General features: G+C 41.4%; 1 protein-coding gene across 3 annotated transcripts in view; it reads left to right on the top strand.

Annotated features, from left to right (window-relative positions):
- LOC122802732 (ankyrin repeat and SOCS box protein 9-like) overlaps positions 1-26,708 on the top strand; it is a 553,320-nt gene that overhangs the window by 268,057 nt on the left and 258,555 nt on the right. For all 3 annotated transcript variants that reach the window (XM_044072497.1, XM_044072495.1, XM_044072496.1), the window contains one exon: positions 214-405. In XM_044072497.1, coding sequence (XP_043928432.1) covers positions 214-405 — 192 coding nt within the window. The remainder of the gene's footprint in view (positions 1-213; positions 406-26,708) is intronic.

Below are 26,708 nucleotides of genomic sequence, written 5' to 3'. Positions count from 1 at the left end.
CCATGGTGGTCCAGTGGATTTTTTCTGTTTTTACTTGTTTTTTTACTTTACCACTGGTACCTTCCTTCCACAGTAGCATTATTTGTGCTTGTTTTGTTTTGGATTATAACCCAATACTGCCCTATAGCCTGCATTTTAATATATTTCTTTACAGGCATTGTGAGAATTTTAATGATCATGGTTTTAACAGTACGTATTCTGTTTTTCTCTTAGGAGCTAGTGTTAACCATGGCAAAAGCTTGGATTCTCCACTGCATGAAGCTGCTAGAAATTCCAACTGCAAACTCATTCAGCTTCTGCTAGACTATGGAGCAGCTGTTATGTCCCAGAATGCCGAGGGCAAACAACCAGCCGATTTGGTTTGTCTTAACTCTACAGCAGCAACAGTCCTTTTAAAAAATAAAGGTAGACTCACCTGATTTCAAAACAGTCACATGCAGAGACTACTTTATTGTTCTAATGTGTACATATTAATAGTGAATATGTACAGTAAATAATCAGTCTTAGAAATATATTTTATGTTCCTGTCAACTGATGTTTCAGCATGCTAAACATGTATGCACTGCAAGTTATACTCTTCCAACTATATTGAAAAACTAAAGTAAAAGCATCTGCATTTTTGACATAATCATGGGACTGAGCATATACTGGCTAGTTATAGTGGCTTTTATAGCTACAATGGGCTATCATTTTCCAATCCATCCAACAAAATAAATGCATTAGCTGCTGTCATTTTTGTCCCATTATGTATTAAATTTTGGATCCACCCAAGTTATCAAGTCTATTTTTCTTGCCTTTGACCTAGGTTTACTCATACAGATCCTCTTCCTGCCTTACGTCTCTGCTTACCTTTACTTAGGATGGCAGCACAGGATAGATCTGGGGAGAAGTTGTTGCTAGTCATCCAACTGTCAAGATTTGTTTTAGAAGTGGCAAAGGAACTGCACTGTTTGTCTTGAATTACAATTTATTCCAGAGATGGGGAGTGCATTGGGTAATTAATCAATTAGCTGACATTTCTTACTAATTTACTAAAGGAGATTTACATCCTTTATGTGAGTATTTGAGAAATCTTTTGTTTTTGAAGATGTAGATCAAGGAAGGTATGATTTCTAATAGCACAAAAGCCTAAACATAAGTTTCTATGAGAGAAATAATACAGGGAGAAGGGTGCCAGTCTGTCAGGATAGCTATGGGTCTTTAAGCCGGCGATCTTTTTGTTATTAATCTTTGAGGTTTCTCAAGTTGATATGTTTAGACAAGTACATGCTAAAGGCGTCATTATATTCAGAAACAGGTTTGATGAGAGATGAATACAGGGAACGTATGACTCATTTGAATATAGAGAAGACACCCCTAGAAATTAGTTGGGCCAGATAAAAAGATCACTGAACTGCTACTGAGACATGATGATCAAAAGAAAGTTTTATCCACAAAGCTGCCTATATTGCTTAAGACTGTGTCTGTTTGGATGCGTACGTCATCTGGGGTAGAATGCAGAATTGTTCTTTTTGCCACATTTAACTATACTAAATTTTTGGCAATGTTTGTTCTTACACTAGTTATTGGCATAGCCTAACCCTTCTTGGAACAATTTCATACCAGGTTATGCATCAAGCTTTTAGCTGTCCATAAATTTAGATAAGCATAAGCCAGAGTTATTGGTTTGGAGGTCTGTGTAGTAAATGCAAAGGCTGCATAGGAGAGTCTCAACATTAGCCCTATGGTTAATCACTGGTAATATTTCTTTCAGTAGAGGCACCTGTGACTTTAACTACATGGGTTCGGTAATACAGCCAGTTAGCTATGCAATCCATAACACAGGTATTTATGTTCAAGTCTACTAGTCTGTTAATGATATCTGTCTGGGAAATATTATGAAAGGTTTTGTCAGGGGCAGGATAAGGTGTATGAGCTGCATATACACCACTCACTGCTCCATTAATATTTTCAAAGAAGTTGACATGATTAAGGAGGCAGAACTCATCTTTAATGAATCTGAATTGGTGAGGATCCCGGACTAAGAAGTTTTCAATGGAAAAACTGATGAGACTAGAAATTATATGTTCCATAGCTTTACATATAATCAGCGAGAGGCTAATTGACCTGTAGCTACCAGTGTAAGAGTTTGGGCCACTTTTATGTGGGGATATTACAGTGGTTGCTTTCCAGGCTTTGGGGATGTAACCTATTGAAAGTCTAGTGTTGAGGATGGTGGGAAAGGTTTCAGATATGGCAGTAATAATTAAGCAACCTGTTATATTATCTAGGCATATGAATGTGGTGTTCTCAGTTTTTAAGACGGCAGAGAGAACTTGTTCCATAGTAATTATAGGGGTGACTGGGACTGAGAAATCTGTGAAACATTTATAGCTCAAGATGGAGTACAACTGGCAGTAATTTTTTTTGGCCAGAATATTAGCTATTTCCTATGGATCTGAGTGGGAAGTGTCATTCTAGACGAGTCCAGAACATTGTGGGTATTGATTTTTAATTTCCTGATATAGTTTAAGTGGGATTTATAGTTATTCTTAAAGCAATGCCATTGTTAGAAGACAATTCCGGAGAATGAAAATAAAGAAGAAAACTGGGATTGGATAGTTAATGCTAAAACAATGGGATCACCTTTGCAAATATTCATTCCAGTTATATCTGTAGACTCTCCTGTAAAGAATATTTAGTAAAAAACTGCAAGGAATTAGAGCGAAATGTTGTAGAATCAGTGAGAAGAGGATGTGGGAGAGGGAGAAAGAGAGAGAGGGAGAGAGACGAACAGAAAACATGAAGTGTTGCTTCATAGTATGGAATAAGTCAATAATTTGGATATGGCTGTAACGCTCCAATGAAGTGTGAACTGCCTGTTTTTTTACTTTTACTTTTAGTACTCATCCATAGTAACCAGGAAAACCTCAAGATAAATTCAGTAGACTTTTACTGGATGTTGTTTGATTCCATTTGATTCTGTTTGCTGGCATATGAATGACAGAAATTCTTTTGTACAACATTTTAGTCCTGCTGGTCCACTCTGTTAATTTGGATATCTGTTTCTACAGGGCATGGCTTATTTGTTTGACATTGTGCATGGGACTTTGCTGTAAAGGTACTGTTGCATTGGGTAGTATTAAAACCAGGGGCAGCACTGGAGTGTTAGATAGTACTGAGCTGAGAAGTATTTATACAGATCAGTGACTGAGCTCTAGCTAATACTAGGGCTCAGGAGATATTGCACTCTTTTTTTTCTGCTGGCTTTAATTTTTGTTTTTACTTTTTGCTTTCTAAAGATCTATGGTTTCTTCTAGCTAGTGCTCAGAAGGTACAACTTTTTATACCTCTGCTGGCTTTGATTTGTGCACCCCTAGTTGCTTAACCTTTAATAACATTTTAGTCTTATTTAATTTTATATTTCTATCATCTTTGATTTCACAAATTTGGTACTTATTTTTTGTTCATGGTATTATTCTGGATGGGTGTTTATTGATTTGGACATATTTACATGCATATTTTGGATTGCTTACATTTGTTTGCACTAGTGGCCATTCTTAATGTTTCATCTACATTTTTAAGTAGTTTTAAAATAGTTTATATTTTAGGAACTGTTATATTTATTTTTCCATTTAGTTTTATTCAGATTTCCAGTTTTTACTTTTGTCCCTGTTGAAACAATTCTTGCTGTTCTAGTTAATAACACCTTTTACTAGTAGATCCTTTTTACTGACACTGTGTCCCTTTATGCTACTCCATCTTACCTTTACCTGTCTTTTGACTTTGTAGGCATTTACATATTTTATGCAGATATTGTGCTACCCAAAGGAGGTGGAATTCTTTGGGTACTCCTTTCTGCATTTCTGCTGTGGATCAGAGGGCACAACTCTGTTTTCCTCTGAGTAACCACCAGAACTCATTTCTTTTTAAGGTACCAGTGGCCTCATCTTTCAACCAATGTCGGGTAGTGGGAGTCCACTCTCATAAGGCTTCTGAAGGTACTGTATACTAATGCACAATTAACCCGTAAGCTAAGTGCTTATGTACCATCCACCAGGTTGTGTGAAGCCATTTCTACAAGGGCTCACTGGCATCCTTGTCAGCTCTGTTATTGGTTACTAGCAGTTAGCTGCATTGGGTGAGTCCAATATCTAGGCAAATAATGAGTAGTGACTCTTGGAAATGAGTTTGGCTTTATAATGAAAAGGCTTTAGATTTGGGTTTGCTTGGGTTATTACCTCTGCAACTCATAAATTTGAAAGTAGTTTGGACTTGATTTTCCTAATGGAAGTGATGACATCAAGCTTGGTGGTGGAAGCAGTTTCCTGGTGTGACCATCTCTTGATTTGCTTTAATCTGGAACTGCCATGTTATAGTCCTCCTGATCTTAAACTGAAGGCAATTTGTTCAGTTGCTCATATTAGCTCTGAACTCATTTTATTCATGTTCCTTTGGTTTCTTCCAGAGAGTGGTATTTCTTCCAGAGAGTGGTACTTAATCAGGAATTATAAAAATTTGCTGTCCCTGGTTATTGAGTCCATTGACCAAGGTCATGGTCACCCATTTTTACCAAGAGACATGGACCATGGTTTGATTATAATTGCCATCTATCGCATAGAGAGGGGCACAGGTTGGAGTATTGCTGGTATTGAGGGGGTCTATGGAGTTACAAACTTGACCTGGATTAATATTATGCCATCTGCCAGATAGAAATACCCAGAAAAATAGATAGGCTATCTATCTAATGAGATCTTGTTGGGAATTAACTGGCTGGCAGTAGTCTTCTATGTTGTAGAGAGGGTGTGCAGCCCAGACTGTCTGGTCACTAGAAGAGCATTAACTACTTCACACTGTGAATCTGCTGCATGTTTTTTTTTCACTGAAAAGATTGCCAATATCAGACCTGCTGTTCCATCAGCTTACCTCTTGGGCAGTGTGGGGAGTCTACCCCTGCCACTGACTTCCTCCTGGTTGGTGTATCTGATTCTTAATTATAAATAATTCCTTTCTGTTAGATCAGGCATGTGACCAACAGCTTGTAGACTGGATCCTTGCCCATCCATACTGGTGCTGGCTTGTCTTGATGCACTAGTAATTTATCAGTTCCTGGCTTCTTCTTTGAGGAATGGGTTTTCTTTCATTGGTTTTGAATGAAATGATTATTATCACCACTCTCAGAAACAATCTTTGTCTTCTAATGATTTTGATAATTATACCAATATCTAACATTCACTTCTTTGGGAAAGTTTTGAGAAGGTCATTTATAAGCAGCTTGATGGTTATACATTTATTGGACTAATGGGCCCCTTTCAATTAGGTTTTTAGGATCACCATAGCACTGAAACAGCTCTGGTTGGTACCATTAAAGACATATTGTTGGGAAGAGGCCAGCACCACTACTCTGTGTAGTCTTCATGGATCTGTCTCTGAAGCATTTCATACTGTGGACCATGGCATCTTTGCAGAACATTTACAAGTTTTTTGCATTATTTCCACCATACTCAGAGTTGTTAATATCTTACCTCTCTGGCCATACACACACAAAGTTTATTCCAAGACCAGTCCATTTACCACTTGCCATTTGAAATTTGAAGTACCACAGTGTTCTGTCCTATGGTCTATGTGTTTTGTTTAAGAGGTCTAATTAGGGAGAGGGTGTGTAGTATACCACAGTTATACAGATAATAGCTATGTCTGCCTCTCCTTTCTTCAAGATGACGTGGCCTGTTTTTTCCTGAAGCTGAAGGTTTAGAAGTCATGCATTCCTGGCTAATTTGAATTCAGTTGAAACTCAACACCTCAAATATTAAGTTCTTGACAGTTTATGAAACACTGTGAGAATTTGCCACCCTACCATTTCCCAATTTCATTGCGTACTGTAGCATTAAGTAGAATTTGTTGATAAGCTGCATAATTCTGGTTTTATTTTAAACTCCAAGCTTAGACACTGGCAACAGTTGTCTGATACCATGATGTCTTCATGATGTTCTTCATCTCACATTGCTGCAGTCCTTACACTTGGGTAGTCCGCTGTCCACGGTCGGCCCGAATATCAAAGTATAAGGCTGACGTCAGTCAGGGCGCATTTAACTGACGTCAGGACGTCAGGGTACAAATCGCATGACGGCGTCATACCCTCAGTCTTTTGCCGCATGGTCCGATGCAGAAGCATTGCAAGTGCGGTTGGCGTTCTGAGATTTTTCGATTTAGAAGTTTCAGACCGAGTTCAAAGTTGGCTAAGTACCCCATTGGGGAATATTTTAGTTTTTCTTGCCTCAGTCATTTACGGATGTCAGAAAAAGTTAATAATTGCGTTTCTTGTGGGAAACAGATACCGCATAGAGATTATCATACTTTGTGTATTCCTTGCTTAGGGGCGTTGTTGGCTGTCGCTGTTGTGCTAGATTTAATAAGCACTATAAAGAGAAGGTTGGATTGTGCAAGGTTAGTCTTTGGGAAGTGGTGCAATTATAAAATGCAGACAAGGCAGTTAAGGCTAGAAGAACCGTCTGTACCGGACGCGGTTCTTTAGAGGTGTCGGTGGAACCGGTGGCTCCACAGGAGATTTCTTTGTGTTCCCAGAGTGAGACCTTATTATTGCAAGATGTGGCCTCTCAGGAGGCAAGTCAGGCTGAGGGGCTTCTCAGGTTACTATACTCCCTCCCTTCCTAGGTGGCTAGGCCCTCTCCTTCTGTTTCTAAGGCTTCTCCCAGGGGCAGGCCAGGTTTAGCTTCAGTTGGTGTTACCCCTAGCTTTTCAGGTACTATGCCCAAGAAGCATATGCTTAAAATGGCAGAAGATTTGATTACTTTGATTAGGGTTCTATGCCCCTCCTGCTAAGAGACCTAGGGTGGAGCCTGAGCTGGGGGTTTTGAGCAAGCTTCAGATGTTTCAGAGTCTTGACTGTAGACTTGCAGGAGTACTCTCCTTATTCTGCTTCTGATGTGGATGATTCTACTCCTTCTGCTACTCCTCCTGAGGATTTTTCTTTTTCAGAAACTCTTCATTCCATGAGGGAGCATTTTAAGTGGGAGGGTCAGGACTTCTCTGATTCCAGGAAACGGCTTAGGGAATTTCTGTTTTTACCACAGCATAGGCCTTTGGCTATTCCTCCTGTTTTGGATGTAGTGGAAGATGTTTTTACAGAGGCTTCTCTTAATCCTGATTCTTTGCCTCCTGCTCCTCTTAAGCGGATAGGTATTACAGGGTGCCTGGCGTTCACAAGTATCTTTTAAGAGTCCTAGGGCAGACCCAGAAACTGTTAGCCAGGGGCCTAAGGGTGTTAAGGCTTCTGTTGTTAAGAATCCGGTTCCTACAGACAAGGAGGCTAGGGCCTTAGATAGATGGGGAAAGAAAGTTTATACTTCTTCCACTCTTGCTATGAGGGCTCTGAATTGCCAGTTTCACATGTTGAAATACCAAAACTATCTCCTTTCACAATTGAAGTCTAAGGTTGATGCTCTGGCAGTAGGTATTGATTGTAAAGAGTTGCAAGATTTAGTACATGTTTCTGAACAGGTGGGTAAGCATTCTTTGCAATGTGGTTTTGATGCTGTACAGGCCTCGTCTAGGGTGGCTGCCACTGGGACTGTTCTTCACGCCTGGCTGAGGGATCAGAATTTGTCTGAACATGTTAAAACAAGGATTTTAGATGCTTCTTTACAATCTGGCGTGTTGTTTGGTCCTCTTGTTGAGACAGTCTTAAAGAAAATGGAAGCCAAGGCTAAGTCTATGCAGACTGTTAAAGATTTTTTCAGGTCCAGCCTCCAAAGTTTAGTAGAAATTGGCCTACTAAGGGTGGATGTATCCTTCTTATGATTCCCAGTCTAGGGGTAGATCTAGGCGTGGTAAGGGCAGAGCTCAGGGCTCTTTCAGGCCTAGACCAGGAGTTCTCCTGCACAGGCTTGGGTGAAGGCAGGGGTCAGTCCTTTCGTAAGCAGACCCAATGACCTACCTTTTCAGCTGCCAGAGCCTGCTCGTCTGGCAGCACCTTTGGGAGGAAGGTTGGCACTTTTCAAAGAAAATTGGAGTTTTATTACCCAGGACAGATGGGTTTTGGATATCATACACCACGGCTACAGGTTTTATTTCCATACCTTGCCTCCTTTCAAAGGCATGCCAGACATTCCTCCTCAACAAAGAATAGAGGCTCACAAACAGGTTTCTCTGTTGCTCCAACTAGGGGCCATACAGCGGTCCCTCTGCCTAGGATTTTATTCTCGCCTGTTCCTAGTACCAAGAAGGCGTGGAGACCAATTTTGGATTTATCTATCCTCAACACTTATCTGGACATTCCCAAGTTCAAAATGTTGTCGTTGCAGCAGCTTTTGCCTCTGCTGGGCAAAGATCATTGGATGGTAACTTTGGATCTCAAGGAGGCTTACCTTCATGTTCCTATCAGACTCAGTTGCAGAAAGTATCTGCGTTTTCCAGCTGGGACTTCTCACTATCAGTTCTCTGCATTGCCCTTTGGCTTATCTACTGTGCCTAGAGTGTTCACGAAAGTTCTGGCTCCAGTGATAGCTTTCTTCAGACTAAAAGGAATACAGATCTATCCTTATTTGGACGACTGCCTAATTCTGGCTCAAGGAAGGGAAGAGCTTCTTCATCATTTGGAATATGTGATAGCCGTCCTAAGATGCCTAGGGTATTCTGTGAGCGAAATAAAGTCCAGTCTAGTACCCTCTCAAGACATGTGCTTTCTGGGTGTGAGACTGAATACAGCAGCCAGATGGCCTTTTAACCCCGGACAAACAAAAGAGTCTATCCCTTTACTTCCATCGACTATCTCATCAGTCCGGGCAGACTGCAAGGACAGTCCTTCAAGCCTTAGGGTTCATGGCATCTTGCCAAACTGCATATGAGGAAGCTACACTCAAAATGTATGGACACAGCACTGCCAGGATCTGGACACTGTCATTCAAATAATACCTTGCATTCAGAAGGAATTTTTGTGGTGGGCTCAGGAATGTCACCTAAACAAGGGACTCTCTGTGACCCGGCCAGAGGCAAGTCAGATTTTAACGACAGATGCCTCAGACAAAGCTTGGGAGCTCATCTAAATGGAAAGTGGATACAAAACAAGTGGCCTGTCAGACTACAACATCTACATATCAACATGAAGGAGATGTTAGCAGTCCAGTTGCATTAATAGCTTTCAAGGAATTCCTTCTACCAGGACAGGTGTTGATCCTAACAGACAACACAACTGTCATGTGGTACATCAACAAGCAAGGGGTCTTATCCTCTATGCAGGCAAGCAATGATTTTGTGGGAGACTGCTCTCAGTTTACAGCTCAATCTTCAAGCAAGGTTTCTGCCAGGAGCACAGAACTCCTTAGCAGATGTGTTGAGCAGACAAATTATGGATCAGTGGAAATTGGATCCTCATGTATTTCAGAAATTGACAGTGTCATGGGGAACTCCAGACATAGATCTGTCTTCTCCACTAAACCATCAGCTGCCAAAGTTTTGCGAAAAGGTTTCATCCCACAGCTTGGAGTGGATGCTCTTTCTTTCAATTGGAGCAATCTTCATGTGTATGCCTTTCCACCTCTGCCTCTCCTCCCAAAGGTACTTCTGAAGGTCAGACAGGACAAGCCAAGGATGATTTTAATAGCTCCAGATTGGCCTCGACAGCACTGGTACCCATTACTAAGAAGTCTGGAAGCCTCCATGGCCTTTGCCTTCGATTCCACACCTGTTGTCACAGGAGGACAGCCATTTGCTCAATGTCAAGCTTCACTCTCTGCACCTAACAGCCTGGCATATTCTGTTTTGAACCATAATGGGCCTCCACTTCCTCAGAAAGTTTTGAATGTTATTTTGGAAGCTAGAAGGCCTAGTACAAGGAAAGTGTACGCTGATAAATGGAAGAGATTTTTATTTTGGAGTGCAGCAAAAGATTTTGATGTTTCTGAGCCTAATTTGTGTGTGGCTCTTCAATATCTTACTGAGTTACTAGACAAAGGTTTGTCTTTCTCTTCTATTAAAGTTCATGCTGCAGCCATTTCAGCTCACTATGATTGCGACCCGCCATTGTTTTCTCATCCTTTGTTCAAGCAATTTCTTAGAGGGGCAAAGAATATAAGACCCCCATGACAAGCTCCTACTCCTGCTTGGGATCTCAATTTTGTGTTGGAGAAACTCACTCTACAACCTTTTGAGCCTGCAGCTACTGCTGAGTTGAAATATTTATCATGGAAGACTGCTTTTTTGTTGGCCATTACCTCTGCAAGAAGGGTTTCTGAATTACAGGCCCTTATGGCAGTTGAGCCTTTCTTGATTTTCCATAAGGATAGGGTATCATTACGTACTAATCCTTCCTTTATGCCTAAGGTGGTTTCTAGTGTGGCTTTAAACCAGACTATTCATTTGCCTACTTTTTATGCAAATCCCCAAAATAAGGGGAAAAGATTTTGCACACTTTGGATGTACACAGGCAGTTGCGTTATTATTTGGACAGAACTAAAGGGTTCAGGAAGTCTCAGCAGTTGTTTGTTTCTTTTGCTTTGAGTTCTCAGGGCAAGCCTGTGTCAAAACAAACTATTTCTAAGTGGATTGGGTTTTGCATTGCTTTCTGTTATTCCCATCATGGCAAGGAGGTTCCAGCTGGGATTAGGCCTCATTCCACTAGGGCTACTGCCACTTCAACAGCTTTTTGAGGGGTGGCAACCAAGGATATTTTGGAGGCAGCTACTTGGAGTTCTGTGCATACTTTCTCTAGGCATTATCACCTGCCACTTTACTCTAAGTCCAGGGCTGGTTTTGCCACTGCGTTTTGCAGGGCATTTTGGCAGCTCCTGCTTCCTTATAGTTAGCCATCCTCCCTTACCTCTGCTTTGGGATTCTACCCAAGTGTAAGGACTGCAGCAATGTGAGATGAAGAACATAGTACAGTTTTGTACCTACCATAAATGTAGATGTTCAAGATCCACATTGCTGCAGTCTCCCTCCTTCCCCTCTGTAGTTGGAGGTGGTTGTGTGGGTTGGGTTGTACATATTGTGTATATTGTATATTTTGTACATATAGTTAGTGCAAGGGTGGTTGGTTATTTGTTTGCTGTCTTTTAGGTTTTGACCTTTATTTTTAAGGTCTTCTGACATCTGGGGCAAGAAAAGACTGAGGGTATGACGCCGGTCATGCGCATTTGTACCCTGAAATCGCCCTGACGACGCCAGCCTTATACTTTGATATTCGGGCCGACCGTGGACAGCGGACTACCCAAGTGTAAGGACTGCAGCAATGTGGATCTTCGAACATCTACATTTATGGTAGGTACAAAACTGTACTTTTCCACTTGTGAAACATATCAAGGATTAGCCAACTGATATCTTAAGATAATCTTCAGGTTGTTCATATGTTGGCCTCCTCAAGGTTGGATTACTGAAATGCCCTTTATCTGGGACTTCTCAACACTGATTTGGAGCATCTACTGATGGTAGAGAACTCTTGAGTAAGGCTACTTACTGGTACACGTCATTATCAGCATATTATGCTTGTTTTTAGTGACTTGCATTGGTTTCCTGTGTGTTTCAGGATTATCTCAAAAATTTTAATATTAGTGTGTTGTCCATTCATGAACTGGGTCCCTTCTACATGAAGGAACTTTTTGTTTCTTATTGCCCCACCAAAGCCTTGCTCTCAATCTGTAGGGGAAGGGTGCTGCTGGCAGTTCCATAGTTGCACCTTGCAACATCTGGGTACTATTCATTTTTGTATCAGGCCTCTCACTTGTTGAATTTGCTAACATGTTTGCATTGGGAATGCTTGTTGCTGGCTGCCTTCAGGAAGGTACTAAAGACATATCTTTTTGATATGGAATATTACAGGGTGTGATGAATGGACTGAATGAGCAAAATTACTTATTTAATCCACCATTATTGTCATAATTTTTTATTTTATGTTGTGAGAAATATATGTTTGTCTGTTTGATTATTATTATGGTGTTTTGTATACAACTCTTTAATAAATTTGAAGTTGCAGGTGAAGAAGGACATGACAAAGACTAAGACTGAATTACAGAAAAGTAAAAGGTGAAAAGGTTTTACAGGGACAGTAGTCATTTTTGTTCAGAAAAGAAAGAATATGGGTCAAGAGTTCATGAGAGAAAATGTCATACCTAGACAAAGGTGTGAAAGCAGTAAGACTTATAGTAATGTAGCTGTGATACACATATAAACAAGAGTAGCAGTAACATATTTAGTCAAAATAAAGGAAAGTGAACTAGACCCATGGTATACAGGGATGACGTACAATAAATATAGATGTCTGGCACAAATGTATACATTTTTAACACACTGAAATGTTTATGGTTCCCTTAGTAAAGCAAGTGAAATTTTGCAGATCAAGCAGTGGGCTCAAAATATTATAATTAAAGTCAACAAGACACTGAAAAAAGAATTAGTTAAATGACCTGTTAACATCCTGCTTGTGAAATGTAATTTTAGATTTAAGGACTATAGATCCATAAGTATTTATATTCCCCTTGTAAACATTATGGGAGAAATTCAATAAAGCCTATGAGATAAAGTTTCACTGTGTGTATGTCATGGAGAGATGCGCACACTGCTGCAAATATTTTTAGATTATGTAAACTCCATGTAGCAGTGCGCACTGATGCACAAACATGGTAACGTCTGTGGAATGCTAATTACAACATAGGTAACTGAACTGCAAGTTAATGAAGCAAATCAACATGGTGGAGAGATTCAACAAGCTGTAAAACAACCATGTAGACTCTGTGCTCATGTTGCCCATATATTCAAAAATTTTCTGAATACAACCACAGAAAGGAGTTTACATGGAAACAGCAAGTAAAAGTCCCTAGATTTGTACAGAACTGACTGTAACATGTAACTCTACATACGTTATGACATTATTAGACATGTGGATGCTAAAAATTAGATTAACAATAGCAACAATTCCTTTTAAGTGCCATAACATAAATGCAGCTTTGTTCCCCCACCCCCAAATAAAGAATATATTCATAACTAATGTAGACAGCTAAAAGTGTAAACTCCACGAAACAGACTGTTCATACTGTCATGCAAGCATATGCAATATGAAGTTGACATAATACAGTCAAGTTTTATCAAAAATTATATTCCTGTATTCCTCTGTGCAGATATAAAGGAAAGTAATACCCTTCCTTGTGTTTGCAACATTGGGCTCCCCTGCGGTTCCCTGCCTACACAGTTACCAACCATGTGGATGCAAGGCTGTCAGCACGGTGAAGATGCAAATGAATTCAAAACTCATTAGAATTGTTGAATTGCAAAAAACAGTAACCATGTAAGGATACTCACTTCATGTAGGCACTTCCACAGTGTTTGGTTTCAATGGATGTCAACAGTGAATGATGACATCAAGGGTGTGTGTCAGGTTACACTTAGAGGTGTACATGTAGGTCTGTGAAGGGTGAAAGCACATGTAAGCAGTGTACAGTTCACAAGTTTGGACTCATTCTCTGAATTTTGTTTTAAAATGTGTTCTCTGTCTGCTTTAAACATTTTTTTTAAATTTTTTTTGTCATTATTTGGATGCTGCTGCTCTTAGTGCACCCATAGGAAACAGTGGAATGAATGTCAGGTTTTACTGTGCTTGTCATGTAACTATTCCTGTGGCAGTATGTGTATGTGTTGGGCTAGAGTATAGATGGTCCTGGGTTTGAGTATAGGGTATGCAACCTTTCCTTCACTTTTTGTGCTCCATGTTTGCGCGATATCACAAGAATAGAGGAAAGTAATACTAATTTTGCCTGTACTTACCTTATTTGCATGAAGGTGCATGGAGGTTCACATAGCTCACTAATCAGGAAGCAGCTGGTGTGCTTAATACATGCAGAGTATTCTTGTTTATGCCATAACAGTAACTCAGCTATGTTCCCACAAAGGAACAGACATGTAAGACAGAGCTGTACATTTGCAAGCATAATCATAACAGGTTGTGTGATCACTAAGTGCACTACATCCAAATATAATAAAGAGAATTAAATGTACAAATTACAGATGATGGTTTCGAAAGCAGTGTACATTATTATGCAGCTGGTTGTGTGAAGAATGACTTAATCTCTTTGCTGCAAAGCTGTTTGTATGGCAAAGAGGAATAAGGCATCCATCATATTTTCTGAAGCTGCATTGGTGTGAGTTCAAATTCCGAACTGTATAGAAATATCTCATGTGCACTATCATTTTGTAGTGTGTATGTCATACATTGCTTTTGCTCTTTTCCCGTATGTCTCCCTTTTCTTTTTCCCCCTAATTTTTCTTATTTTTAATTACATTTGTTTTGCGATTCGCCATGTGGAGCAAACACAATAAATTCAGGTTTGGCTCTGCTTATGTAGCTTGTGTGAAGTTTGGCATTGTGTACAGAGAAGAAAAATGGACCACCTAGGAAGCAGACAGCCAGAGACAGAAACCAGATACATTCAAATAATGCTCTTGCCCATTGCTAAAACCTAGCCTGGCATACAGATGGCACTGGGTTCTACTATAGATACCACTAACTGTCAGATGTTAGTAGTGAGCTTGGCATTTGTGCACTGCTTACCTACGCACAAACAGACATATCTGGTATGTGTTTACATTCAGGTAACCATTGCAGAAATCCACTGTTCACTATGCTATGGAAATGTATATATGATGCATTATTATTGGTGCTTATTGTCCATTCCCTTAGTATGACATAAAACTACATGTGGAAACATTGCAAACTAAGGGCCTTATATAACTATGCACCATATATTTACAAAACATACATGTGTTGACCCCCCACCAAGTACTACAACCTTGGGGTCTCAGTAGTTTTCCACACATATATCAACCACACTACAAAGTGTACTGTATAATGTGTGGTGCCTCATGGACAGGGCCACAACCTTGCTCTGCTAAACCCAAATATCCAACTATGGTCAATAAGAGTACTTGTGTTGTTACACAGGCTTCTAAATAATCTAATGCTTTTAGTCTAGTAGCCTCATATGACACTATGAAGCTATGTGCCTATGCAGGCCTCCCAAGCCATTGCTCCCCACATGGCCTGCTGATGTCATCTACTATAAATTCACCTGCAGTCCTGTATAAGTCATACTTGTGTCGTTAAGTATTGTGTTATGTACTCTCTAGTTTGTGCACTTAGGCAGTGGTTCTAGTCTGTAGACAACTTGGTGTGTGTGTGTGTGTGTGTGTGTGTGTGTGTGTGTGTGTGTGTGTGTGTGTGTGTGTGTGTGTGTGTGTGTGTCTGAGTTGTTACTTGAAATTGCAGAGAGCATTTTACACCAGCATTTGGGACACTGTTATCTTGTCCTGAACAGACACTGCTGATGTCATCATCTATAAAGTGTTGTCTGACACACTCCAAGTCAGACTTGAGCTGTGGCTCTTGCGTTAGTCACTTTTTTCTATAGCCTGTGCACTTAGATAGATAAGGGTTCTATTGTCACTACAGTCAACTTGGTGTGTATGTGTGTGTGTGTGTGTGTGTGTGTGTGTGTGTGTGTGTGTGTGTGTGTGTGTGTGCGTGTGTGTGAGCTGTTGCTTGACATTAGAGAGAGCATTTTACACCAGCATGTGGGACACTATCTTGTCCTCAACAGACACTGTTGATGTTATCAGCTATATGATAGTTTTGGATATGCAGTAATCCTACGAGGGCATGGTCAGACAGTGGTCTGGAGGCCAGGCAAATGTGACCTCATCATATACCAGACAGATTACAGTGACATGGATTTTAATCTTTTCACTTACATCATGACATGGTTTCTTGTGTCTGTTTGATGTTGATGAGAAAGGCCTGTGGTCTCTCCAGACACACTTTCTAGGTGCAAGCTGACCAACCCAGTGGAAGTAAGGCAGCCTGCATTGCTGTTGTGATTAACTCCTCCCAAACAGTACTCATAAAAATGCAACCCTGTAGCTAGGCAAGCTGATGTTAGTTCTCTATGTCTGGAACACTAAGAACAAGTATATTCTTCACTATATCTGTTCAGAGGAGTACTGATTCTCACAAGGTATGGTTCAGTTTTGGCACCTACATACTGCATATGCTGGAATGTATCTAACAATAATGTGAAGCACAGGCTTTTACACTGTTATCTGCATGCATTATGTAGAAGTATACTGATGTCATAGTCATGCTTGTCAAGCCATTTCAGAGCTAGACATGACTGGCAAGACATTAAAATAAATGGAAATGACTGCTGTGTGAGAAATATGTAGAAATGTTTCAGGGACAGGTCCTTTGACAGCACTTGTAGGATTTCCAAGAAATTTTGTTAGCCAAAAGGATCATGTGCCTATTCTTTTCTGGGGGTGGGGGCTAAGGTTAGTTACTGTTATGGCACTAACAAGGATATCTTGCTCTTGTTACATTCCTTGTTTTGCATCCTGCTTGTTGTTAGTATTTCACATCTCTAATTTATCAGGGGGTAGTACTGACCAGCTGCCTTTTCTGTTTTATATGTAAACCATATTTTATAGTTATGTGATACTTGTATATTATATGTCTGTTTTCTTTTAGGCCATCTGCAATCATGGCATTGAGATGTCAAGCTGCATCTAAGACCCTTCACAGATGCCAAAAATTATGTAGTAATTGAGGTTTTTGGCAATATGGTGACATCCTTCTGCAAAGGGGAAGGCAGGATAAGGGCCTTATGCACATACTATGGCAACAAGTTGTTGCCAATGCGAATGGCTTGGGTGGCCACACCCAAACACATGAACAGGTGTACCACAGGGCCACTGATATGATCACTGCTGCAAGAAGGCAAGCAGCTGCAATAAGCTGTAATATCTTGGTTACAGGTGGAGGCCATGCTAGGGAGCCACCACTGAAGCCCAATGGGCTGTTCCTAGCAGATCTATGGAACAGTGTCAGCTCCCAGGACACTACCATACCACATGTGCTGGATGTGGGAGTCAACGTTTCTTCACAAGAGGAGCTTCCAGGTAGACTTTGTTATCTGAACAGTTGAATACTGCTGTACAGTTAAATAATTTAAAGTAATAAGTTTAATCTGTGTCACATGTATTTATTTGATTGGTGGGAGATTGAAGATTGCTACATGTATGAGCTTAGCTTGGAGTTGTCAGCCACATTCTTGTTTAAACAATTGTTTACTGCAGCTATAAAGGAGCAAATGTATTAACTTCTGTGTTACTATTGATTGTGATGTTGTTCTCCTTAACTCTTGCTTAAGTGCTTTCAGGATCATCAGGCCTCCAGCAACACTTGCCTTCTGCAGTTGTCAAGCCAATTAGTTTGATGTCAGTACTACTGATCAATTTAAACAAATATCGTAGTTTGTGATATTGATCTCAGGTGTGTTGTGTGTATTGCAGGACTGTCTGTAATAGCGGCAGCAGTGTTACTTTGTTAGCGTATATTGCACTGTTGTAGTGCCGGTATTAATGTATTCCTATGTTTCTTGTTTTTTTATCACAGGTGAGTCTGAGAGTGGAACTATGGGCTCTGTCCCACCTGCCTTGAAACTGTAGTTTTATTGGCCATTTTGGGTCAATTCCAAACTCCTTGATTTCCCTCTCTTAAAACCCAATTGCCTCGTGGTTTTGGCGTCTTTTCGGACTTGTTGGCTGTTGGTGAAGCACCCACCAAGAGGAGAAAATGCTGAGAGAAGAAAGGAGCCACTTTTGAGATTTTAAGTATTTTGCTTCAGATTATTTAAGTTTTTCTGCATTGCCGCCTACTTTTGAGCATTTTCTGGCTTGTTAAACTTGATTTCTGTGTTGGTAACTGTATTTAGAACATAACCTAGAGCTGATTACTGAATTTCCTGCATGCACTTATTTTTAAAATCGTTTTTTCTTAAAACTTGAATTTTATCTGTCTCTGGCCTAGCACTTAAGTGTGGGGTCATTTACTGCACTGTTCTAACTTGTTGATACTTGTGCACCTCTGCTTTCCTTAAAAAAACAAAAAAAAAATCTTGCTTTTTTCCCACTTTTCTGAGATTTAAAAAAGTTCAGCAACATATTTGCTGTTCTGAACTGTTTGTAAGTTTCTTGCAGGCCATTGTTTGCTTGGGTTAAAGGGACGTCTATGTGTTCATCAGTAGCAGTGATAAACATTGAGCAGCCTGCCTGCCCCTTTGGGAGTGTTTACTGCCTTGAAACTGTAGTTTTATTGGCCATTTTGGGTCAATTCCAAACTCCTTGATCTCCCTCTCTTAACACCCTCTTGCACGGTATTGCACGTTTTTGCGCATAGTGCAACATCGGGCAGCGCCGCCTAATTGGGTTTAAACTATTCCTGGCTCCACAAAGTCTGCTCTTCACTTTTCCCTTAGAACTGCTCTATCTCTCAAATTAAACACCATATTCTCATTCTAAGGCCCCTCACTGGTCCAAATAAGTAATCTTACAAGTTAGCACTAATAAACCATAAGCACTACTTACTCTTATACTCTCTATGATTACCTTGTCCCCTATTGGTCCATTTTAATTCAGTTCCCTATATTACTCTAACATGTCCAAAAGTCAGTCAATGGTTTCCTCTCCAGTCCAGCTGGTGAATCTGGGAATTTTGAGGCAATGTTACAACTGTCTCATGTACATGGACAACCCTCTCCTCCTCCAAACAGGTTCAAATATATGTGAGAGATGCAACCATATAGCCAAACTGGAGGCTGAACTCTCTCATCTCAAAACTGGTGTAACCAGTCAGGAGGAGAAGGTAACCTCACACAACACAATTCCAGTATCACATAGTCCCACCACAACAGCGAACCAAACACATAAAAACACAAAAACATACTCGGAGGCTCTAAATAAAAATCTACCTAAGCAACAGAGACCTCCAAAGCAGACATCCAAGCAAACGCTACCCCAAAACAAAACACGTACAACACATAGCACACAGTCAGTGTGCCAAGCAGTCACAGCCCTTAAGGCTGAATAACACACCTGATACTCTTGTAATAGGTGACTCTATTGTCAGACACACTGACATCCCGCTCACCAGGCTGAATAAAGAGAAGGTCACAGTGAGCTGCCTGTCGGGCGCTAGGATCCGCCACATAACGCAAGCACTCAGGTCACTCCAAAGCAAATACAAATATGACTCAGTCATTGTACATGCTGGAGTGAATGACCTGAGATGTACCTCTCTCGACTACATGAAAAGAGACCTAGAGGAGCTCTCTGATCATGTAGCCCAGGCCGGTATGACCCTGACCTTGAGCAGCATCTTACCCTCACCTAGAATGATGCCATAGTATAAAGGCAAAATGATCGATTATAACAATTGGCTAAAATTTTGGTGTCATTCAAAGGGGATCCAGTGTCTGTCAGCCTGGGATGACATGCTTGACAAGCCACGTTGCTTCGCTAGGGATGGCTTGCACCTGTCACCCCTGGGCTTTCGGATATTGGCAAAGGCTCTTGCCACCCCCCATAGTGCCTTTTTTAGGCAAGGCTCAAAAGTCAAACCCACCTCCATAGACAGCACAAGGAACAAGAAACTAAGGGTAATGCTGCTAAATGCCAGAAGTCCTAACCTCAAGATGCATGCACTCGAAGCTCTCCTCAGTATGGAGAACATCGATATCTGTGCAGTGACAGAAACCTGGTTCAAGGCTTCAGAGAGCACCCCAGCACTACCAGGTTATACCTCATATCATGCTTTTTGGCCCCAAAACCCAGACCGAACCACAAAAGGAGGGGGAGTTTCCATATTTATCAAGGATATCCACACCTCCAGGTTAGTGGCATTGCACGAAGTATCAGAGACCATCCATGTGCAACTGACAGTGGGCAAGACTGCTTTTCAGTTTATAGCATCCTACAGACCACCCTCTCAAAGTCAGGAATCCCACTCGGCTTTCCTGAAAACATTGGAGAACATGAAGATCTCTCTGAACACCATTATATTGTGCGATTTCAACTACCCAAACATAGACTGGGAGCATTACTCAAGCCCCAGCACCTTTGCCCAAAGGTTCCTGGAATTTATAAACTCAGATGCTATGGAACAACTAGTCACCACTCCCACAAGAGGGGAAAACATACTAGACCTGATCATTACCAACATGGGGACTCTATGCTCCATACCAGAAGTATATCTCTCATTGGTAAGATCAGACCATAAATTAATTTCACTGGATATCCACATCCCGACCACACCCCCAGCCCAGAAAACCACAGTGAAAAACTTCTCAAAAGCGAACTTCACACTTCTCAAAACCGAAGTGGGAATCCTTCAAGGCCCCAGGGCCAGTGGAAACCACGGCCCAAACTGCAGAATCCTATATAAATGCATTCTACGGACATCTCCAGGAATGCATGGATCATGCTATCCCAAACAAAATCAAGACCCAATCATCCAAAGGCAGGCATCCAGTCTGGTGGACCCCAGCCATAAATAAACTGTACAACAAAAGGAGGAAGCTACTACATGATAGAGCAAAATCCCTAAAAGGGAAGGCATTTCTGATCAGTACTAGCAAAAAATTACGATCCCTCATAAAATCCTCCAAGGCCAGCTTCGAGAGAAAAATTGCACAGGACACTAAAGACAATCATAAGGCTGTTTTCAGTTATGTTAGGAACCTGGGATGCAACTCCCAGACTTGTTCTGAGTTGATTCTAAATGACAAAAATACACTGAACCCACAGACACGCCAATATCCTGGCAGACAGGTTCAGTGCAAACTTCCCCCTCCCCAAAGAGCAAGTATCTATCCCGGCAGAGTGCAGCCTTTAAAACATCTCTGATGCTCAGGTGAAGGCCGCCCTCTCCAAAGCAAAAAACACTGCTTCCATGGGACCATATGGCATCCCGGGTTGAGTCCTACATGAACTCCAAGAAGAACTAATCCCTCAAGTAAAACTGCTGTACAATCTCAGCCTCACTACAGGATATGTGCCCAAAGAATGGCGTACAGCAACAGTGGTCCCACTCCACAAAGGTGGCGCCTCTGCAGACCCTGGAAACTATTGCCCCATAAGCCTGACTAGCCTTGTCTGCAAGGCTATGGAGAGGATCATCATGGAACTCATAAACAAAGACATTGGGGACCTACACACACTAGATCCTACCCAATTTGGCTTTGTCAAGGGCAGATCCTGCCTTTTGAACCTGGTCGACTTCTTTGAAACAGTCACCAAGGCCATAGATGAAGGGAAGGTAGTCGACACAACCTATCTGGACCTCGCAAAGGCATTTGACACAATACCCCACTCGGGCATCATAGATAAGCTATCCAGCCTAAATATAAACCCCTATGTCACAAGATGGGTCGTAAACTGGCTCAAAGGCAGAACCCACAGAGTCAGAGTTGCTGGAGCCATGTCAGACTCGAAACCGGTCACAAGTGGCATCCCACAAGGTTCTGTCCTGGGACTTCTCTTGTTCAGTATTTACTTTTCTGAGGTACAGGCCAACGTGGGAGGACTATGGCTCACCAAGTTCGCAGATGACTGCAAACTGGGTGCCATAATCGACTCTCCAGCTGACATAAACATCTTTCAAAAAGGTCTCGCAGAGACGGATAACTGGTGCCAGAGCCATGGTCTACAGCTAAATGGCTTTTAGTCTGTAGCCCAAACTTGGTTGTGTTGGGTGTTTTTTGGTGTGTTTTTTTTGGTTGTTTTTTTGTGTGTTTTTTGTTTTTGTTTTTTTGTGTTGGGGGGTTTTTTGTGTGTGTGTGTGTGTGTGTGTGTGTGTGTGTGTGTGTGTGTGTCTGAGTTGTTACTTGAAATTACAGAGAGCATTTTACACCAGCATTTGGGACACTGTTATTTTGTCCTGAACAGACACTGCTGATGTCATCATCTATAAAGTGTTGTCTGACATACTCCAAGTCAGACTTGAGCTGTGGCTCTTGCGTTAGTCACTGTGTTCTATAGCCTGTGCACTTAGATAGATAAGGGTTCTATTGTCACTACAGTCAACTTGGTGTGTGTGTGTGTGAGCTGTTGCTTGACATTAGAGAGAGCATTTTACACCAGCTTGTGGGACACTATCTTGTCCTCAACAGACACTGTTGATGTTATCAGCTATATGATAGTTTTGGATATGCAGTAATCCTACGAGGGCATGGTCAGACAGTGGGCTGGAGGCCAGGCAAACGTGACCTCATCATATACCAGACAGATTACAGTGACATGGATTTTAATCTTTTCACTTACATCATGAAATGGTTTCTTGTGTCTGTTTGATGTTGATGAGAAAGGCCTGTGGTCTCTCCAGACACACTTTCTAGGTGCAAGCTGACCAACCCAGTGGAAGTAAGGCAGCCTGCATTGCTGTTGTGATTAACTCCTCCCAAACAGTACTCATAAAAATGCAACCCTGTAGCTAGGCAAGCTGATGTTAGTTCTCTATGTCTGGAACTCTAAGAACAAGTATATTCTTCACTATATCTGTTCAGAGGAGTACTGATTCTCACAAGGTATGGTTCAGTTTTGGCACCTACATACTGCATATGCTGGAATGTATCTAACAATAATGTGAAGCACAGGCTTTTACACTGTTATCTGTATGCATTATGTAGAAGTATACTGATGTCATAGTCATGCTTGTCAAGCCATTTCAGAGCTAGACATGACTGGCAAGACATTAAAATAAATGGAAATGACTGCTGTGTGAGAAATATGTAGAAATGTTTCAGGGACAGGTCCTTTGACAGCACTTGTAGGATTTCCAAGAAATTTTGTTAGCCAAAAGGATCATGTGCCTATTCTTTTCTGGGGGTGGGGGCTAAGGTTAGTTACTGTTATGGCACTAACAAGGATATCTTGCTCTTGTTGCATTCCTTGTTTTGCATCCTGCTTGTTGTTAGTATTTCACATCTCTAATTTATCAGGGGGTAGTACTGACCAGCTGCCTTTTCTGTTTTATATGTAAACCATATTTTATAGTTATGTGATACTTGTATATTATATGTCTGTTTTCTTTTAGGCCATCTGCAATCATGGCATTGAGATGTCAAGCTGCATCTAAGACCCTTCACAGATGCCAAAAATTATGTAGTAATTGAGGTTTTTGGCAATATGGTGACATCCTTCTGCAAAGGGGAAGGCAGGATAAGGGCCTTATGCACATACTATGGCAACAAGTTGTTGCCAATGTGAATGGCTTGGGTGGCCACACCCAAACACATGAACAGGTGTACCACAGGGCCACTGATATGATCACTGCTGCAAGAAGGCAAGCAGCTACAATAAGCTGTAATCTCTTGGTTACAGGTGGAGGCCATGCTAGGGAGCCACCACTGAAGCCCAGTGGGCTGTTCCTAGCAGATCTATGGAACAGTGTCAGCTCCCAGGACACTACCATACCACATGTGCTGGATGTGGGAGTCAGCGTTTCTTCACAAGAGGAGCTTCCAGGTAGACTTTGTTATCTGAACAGTTGAATACTGCTGTACAGTTAAATAATTTAAAGTAATAAGTTTAGTCTGTGTCACATGTATTTATTTGATTGGTGGGAGATTGAAGATTGCTACAGGTATAAGCTTAGCTTGGAGTTGTCAGCCACATTCTTGTTTAAACAATTGTTTACTGCAGCTATAAAGGAGCAAATGTATTAACTTCTGTGTTACTATTGATTGTGATGTTGTTCTCCTTAACTCTTGCTTAAGTGCTTTCAGGATCATCAGGCCTCCAGCAACACTTGCCTTCTGCAGTTGGCAAGCCAATTAGTTTGATGTCAGTACTACTGATCAATTTAAACAAATATTGTAGTTTGTGATATTGATCTCAGGTGTGTTGTGTGTATTGCAGGACTGTCTGTAATAGCGGCAGCAGTGTTACTTTGTTAGCGTATATTGCACTGTTGTAGTGCCGGTATTAATGTATTCCTATGTTTCTTGTTTTTTATCACAGGTGAGTCTGAGAGTGGAACTATGGGCTCTGTCCCACCTGCCTTGAAACTGTAGTTTTATTGGCCATTTTGGGTCAATTCCAAACTACTTGATCTCCCTCTCTTAAAACCCGATTGCCTCGTGGTTTTGGCGTCTTTTCGGACTTGTTGGCTGTTGGTGAAGCACCCACCAAGAGGATAAAATGCTGAGAGAAGAAAGGAGCCACTTTTGAGATTTTAAGTATTTTGCTTCAGATTATTTAAGTTTTTCTGCATTACCGCCTACTTTTGAGCATTTTCTGGCTTGTTAAACTTGATTTCTGTGTTGGTAACTGTATTTAGAACACAACCTAGAGCTGATTACTGAATTTCCTGCCTGCACTTATTTTTAAAATCGTTTTTTTTTCTTAAAACTTGCATTTTATCTATCTCTGGCCTAGCACTCAAGTGTGGGGTCATTTACTGCACTGTTCTAAATTGTTGATACTTGTGAACCTCTGCTTTCCTTAAAAAAACAAAAAAATCTTGCTTTTTTCCCACTTTTCTGAGATTTAAAAAAGTTCAGTTACAGATTTGCTGTTCTGAACTGTTTGTAAGTTTCTTGGAGGCCATTGTTTGCTTGGGCTAAAGGGACATCTATGTGTTCATCAGTGGCAGTGATAAACATTGAGCAGCCTGCCTGCCCCTGTGGGAGTGTTTACTGCCTTGAAACTGTAGTTTTATTGGCCATTTTGGGTCAATTCCAAACTCCTTGATCTCCCTCTCTTAAAACCCTCTTGCGCGGTTTTGCACATTTTTGCGCATAGTGCAACATAGGGCAGCGCAGCCTAATTGGGTTTAAACTATTCCTGGCTCCACAAAGTCTGCTCTTCACTTTTTCCCTTAGAACTGCTCTATCTCTCAAATTAAACACCATATTCTCATTCTAAGGCCCCTCACTGGTCCAAATAAGTAATCTTACAAGTTAGCACTAATAAACCATAAGCACTACTTACTCTTATACTCTCTATGATTACCTTGTCCCTTATTGGTCCATTTTAATTCAGTTCCCTATATTACTCTAACATGTCCAAAGGTCAGTCAATGGTTTCCTCTCCAGTCCAGCTGGTGAATCTGGGAATTTTGAGGCAATGTTACAACTGTCTCATGTACATGGACAACCCTCTCCTCCTCCAAACAGGTTCAAATGTATGTGAGAGATGCAACCATATAGCCAAACTGGAGGCTGAGCTCTCTCATCTCAAAACTGGTGTAACCAGTCAGGAGGAGAAGGTAACCTCACACAACACAATTCCAGTATCACATAGTCCCACCACAACAGCGAACCAAACACATAAAAACACAAAAACATACTCGGAGGCTCTAAATAAAAATCTACCTAAGCAACAGAGACCTCCAAAGCAGACATCCAAGCAAACGCTACCCCAAAACAAAACACGTACAACACATAGCACACAGTCAGTGTGCCAAGCAGTCACAGCCCTTAAGGCAGAATAACACACCTGATACTCTTGTAATAGGTGACTCTATTGTCAGACACACTGACATCCCGCTCACCAGGCTGAATAAAGAGAAGGTCACAGTGAGCTGCCTGTCGGGCGCTAGGATCCGCCACATAACGCAAGCACTCAGGTCACTCCAAAGCAAATACAAATATGACTCAGTCATTGTACATGCTGGCGTGAATGACCTGGGATGTACCTCCCTCGACTACATGAAAAGAGACCTAGAGGAGCTCTCTGATCATGTAGCCCAGGCCGGTATGACCCTGACCTTAAGCAGCATCTTACCCTCACCTAGAATGATGCCACAGTATAAAAGCAAAATGATCGATTATAACAATTGGCTAAAATTTTGGTGTCATTCAAAGGGGATCCAGTGTCTGTCAGCCTGGGATGACATGCTCGACAAGCCACGTTGCTTCGCTAGGGATGGCTTGCACCTGTCACCCCTGGGCTTTCGGATATTGGCAAAGGCTCTTGCCACCCCCATAGTGCCTTTTTAGGCAAGGCTCAAAAGTCAAACCCACCTCCATAGACAGCACAAGGAACAAGAAACTAAGGGTAATGCTGCTAAATGCCAGAAGTCTTAACCTCAAGATGCATGAACTCGAAGCTCTCCTCAGTATGGAGAACATCGATATCTGTGCAGTGACAGAAACCTGGTTCAAGGCTCCAGAGAGCACCCCAGCACTACCAGGTTATACCTCATATCATGCTTTTGGCCCCAAAACCCGGACCGAACCACAAAGGAGGGGAGTTTCCATATTTATCAAGGATATCCACACCTCCAGGTTAGTGGCATTGCAGTATCAGAGACCATCCATGTGCAACTGACAGTGGGCAAGACTGCTTTTCAGTTTATAGCATCCTACAGACCACCCTCTCAAAGTCAGGAATCCCACTCGGCTTTCCTGAAAACATTGGAGAACATGAAGATCTCTCTGAACACCATTATATTGTGCGATTTCAACTACCCAAACATAGACTGGGAGCATTACTCAAGCCCCAGCACCTTTGCCCAAAGGTTCCTGGAATTTATAAACTCAAATGCTATGGAACAACTAGTCACCACTCCCACAAGAGGGGAAAACATACTAGACCTGATCATTACCAACATGGGGACTCTATGCTCCATACCAGAAGTATATCCCTCATTGGTAAGATCAGACCATAAATTAATTTCACTGGATATCCACATCCCGACCACACCCCCAGCCCAGAAAACCACAGTGAAAAACTTCTCAAAAGCGAACTTCACACTTCTCAAAACCGAAGTGGAATCCTTCAAGGCCCCAGGGCCAGTGGAAACTACGGCCCAAACTGCAGAATCCTATATAAATGCATTCTACGGACATCTCCAGGAATGCATGGATCATGCTATCCCAAACAAAATCAAG

Source organism: Protopterus annectens, chromosome 5.part0 (genome assembly GCF_019279795.1).
Source record: "Protopterus annectens isolate FY-2018-M chromosome 5.part0, PAN1.0, whole genome shotgun sequence".
NCBI classification, from domain to species: domain Eukaryota; kingdom Metazoa; phylum Chordata; order Ceratodontiformes; family Protopteridae; genus Protopterus; species Protopterus annectens.
This window is presented reverse-complemented; position numbering and strand designations above follow the sequence as displayed.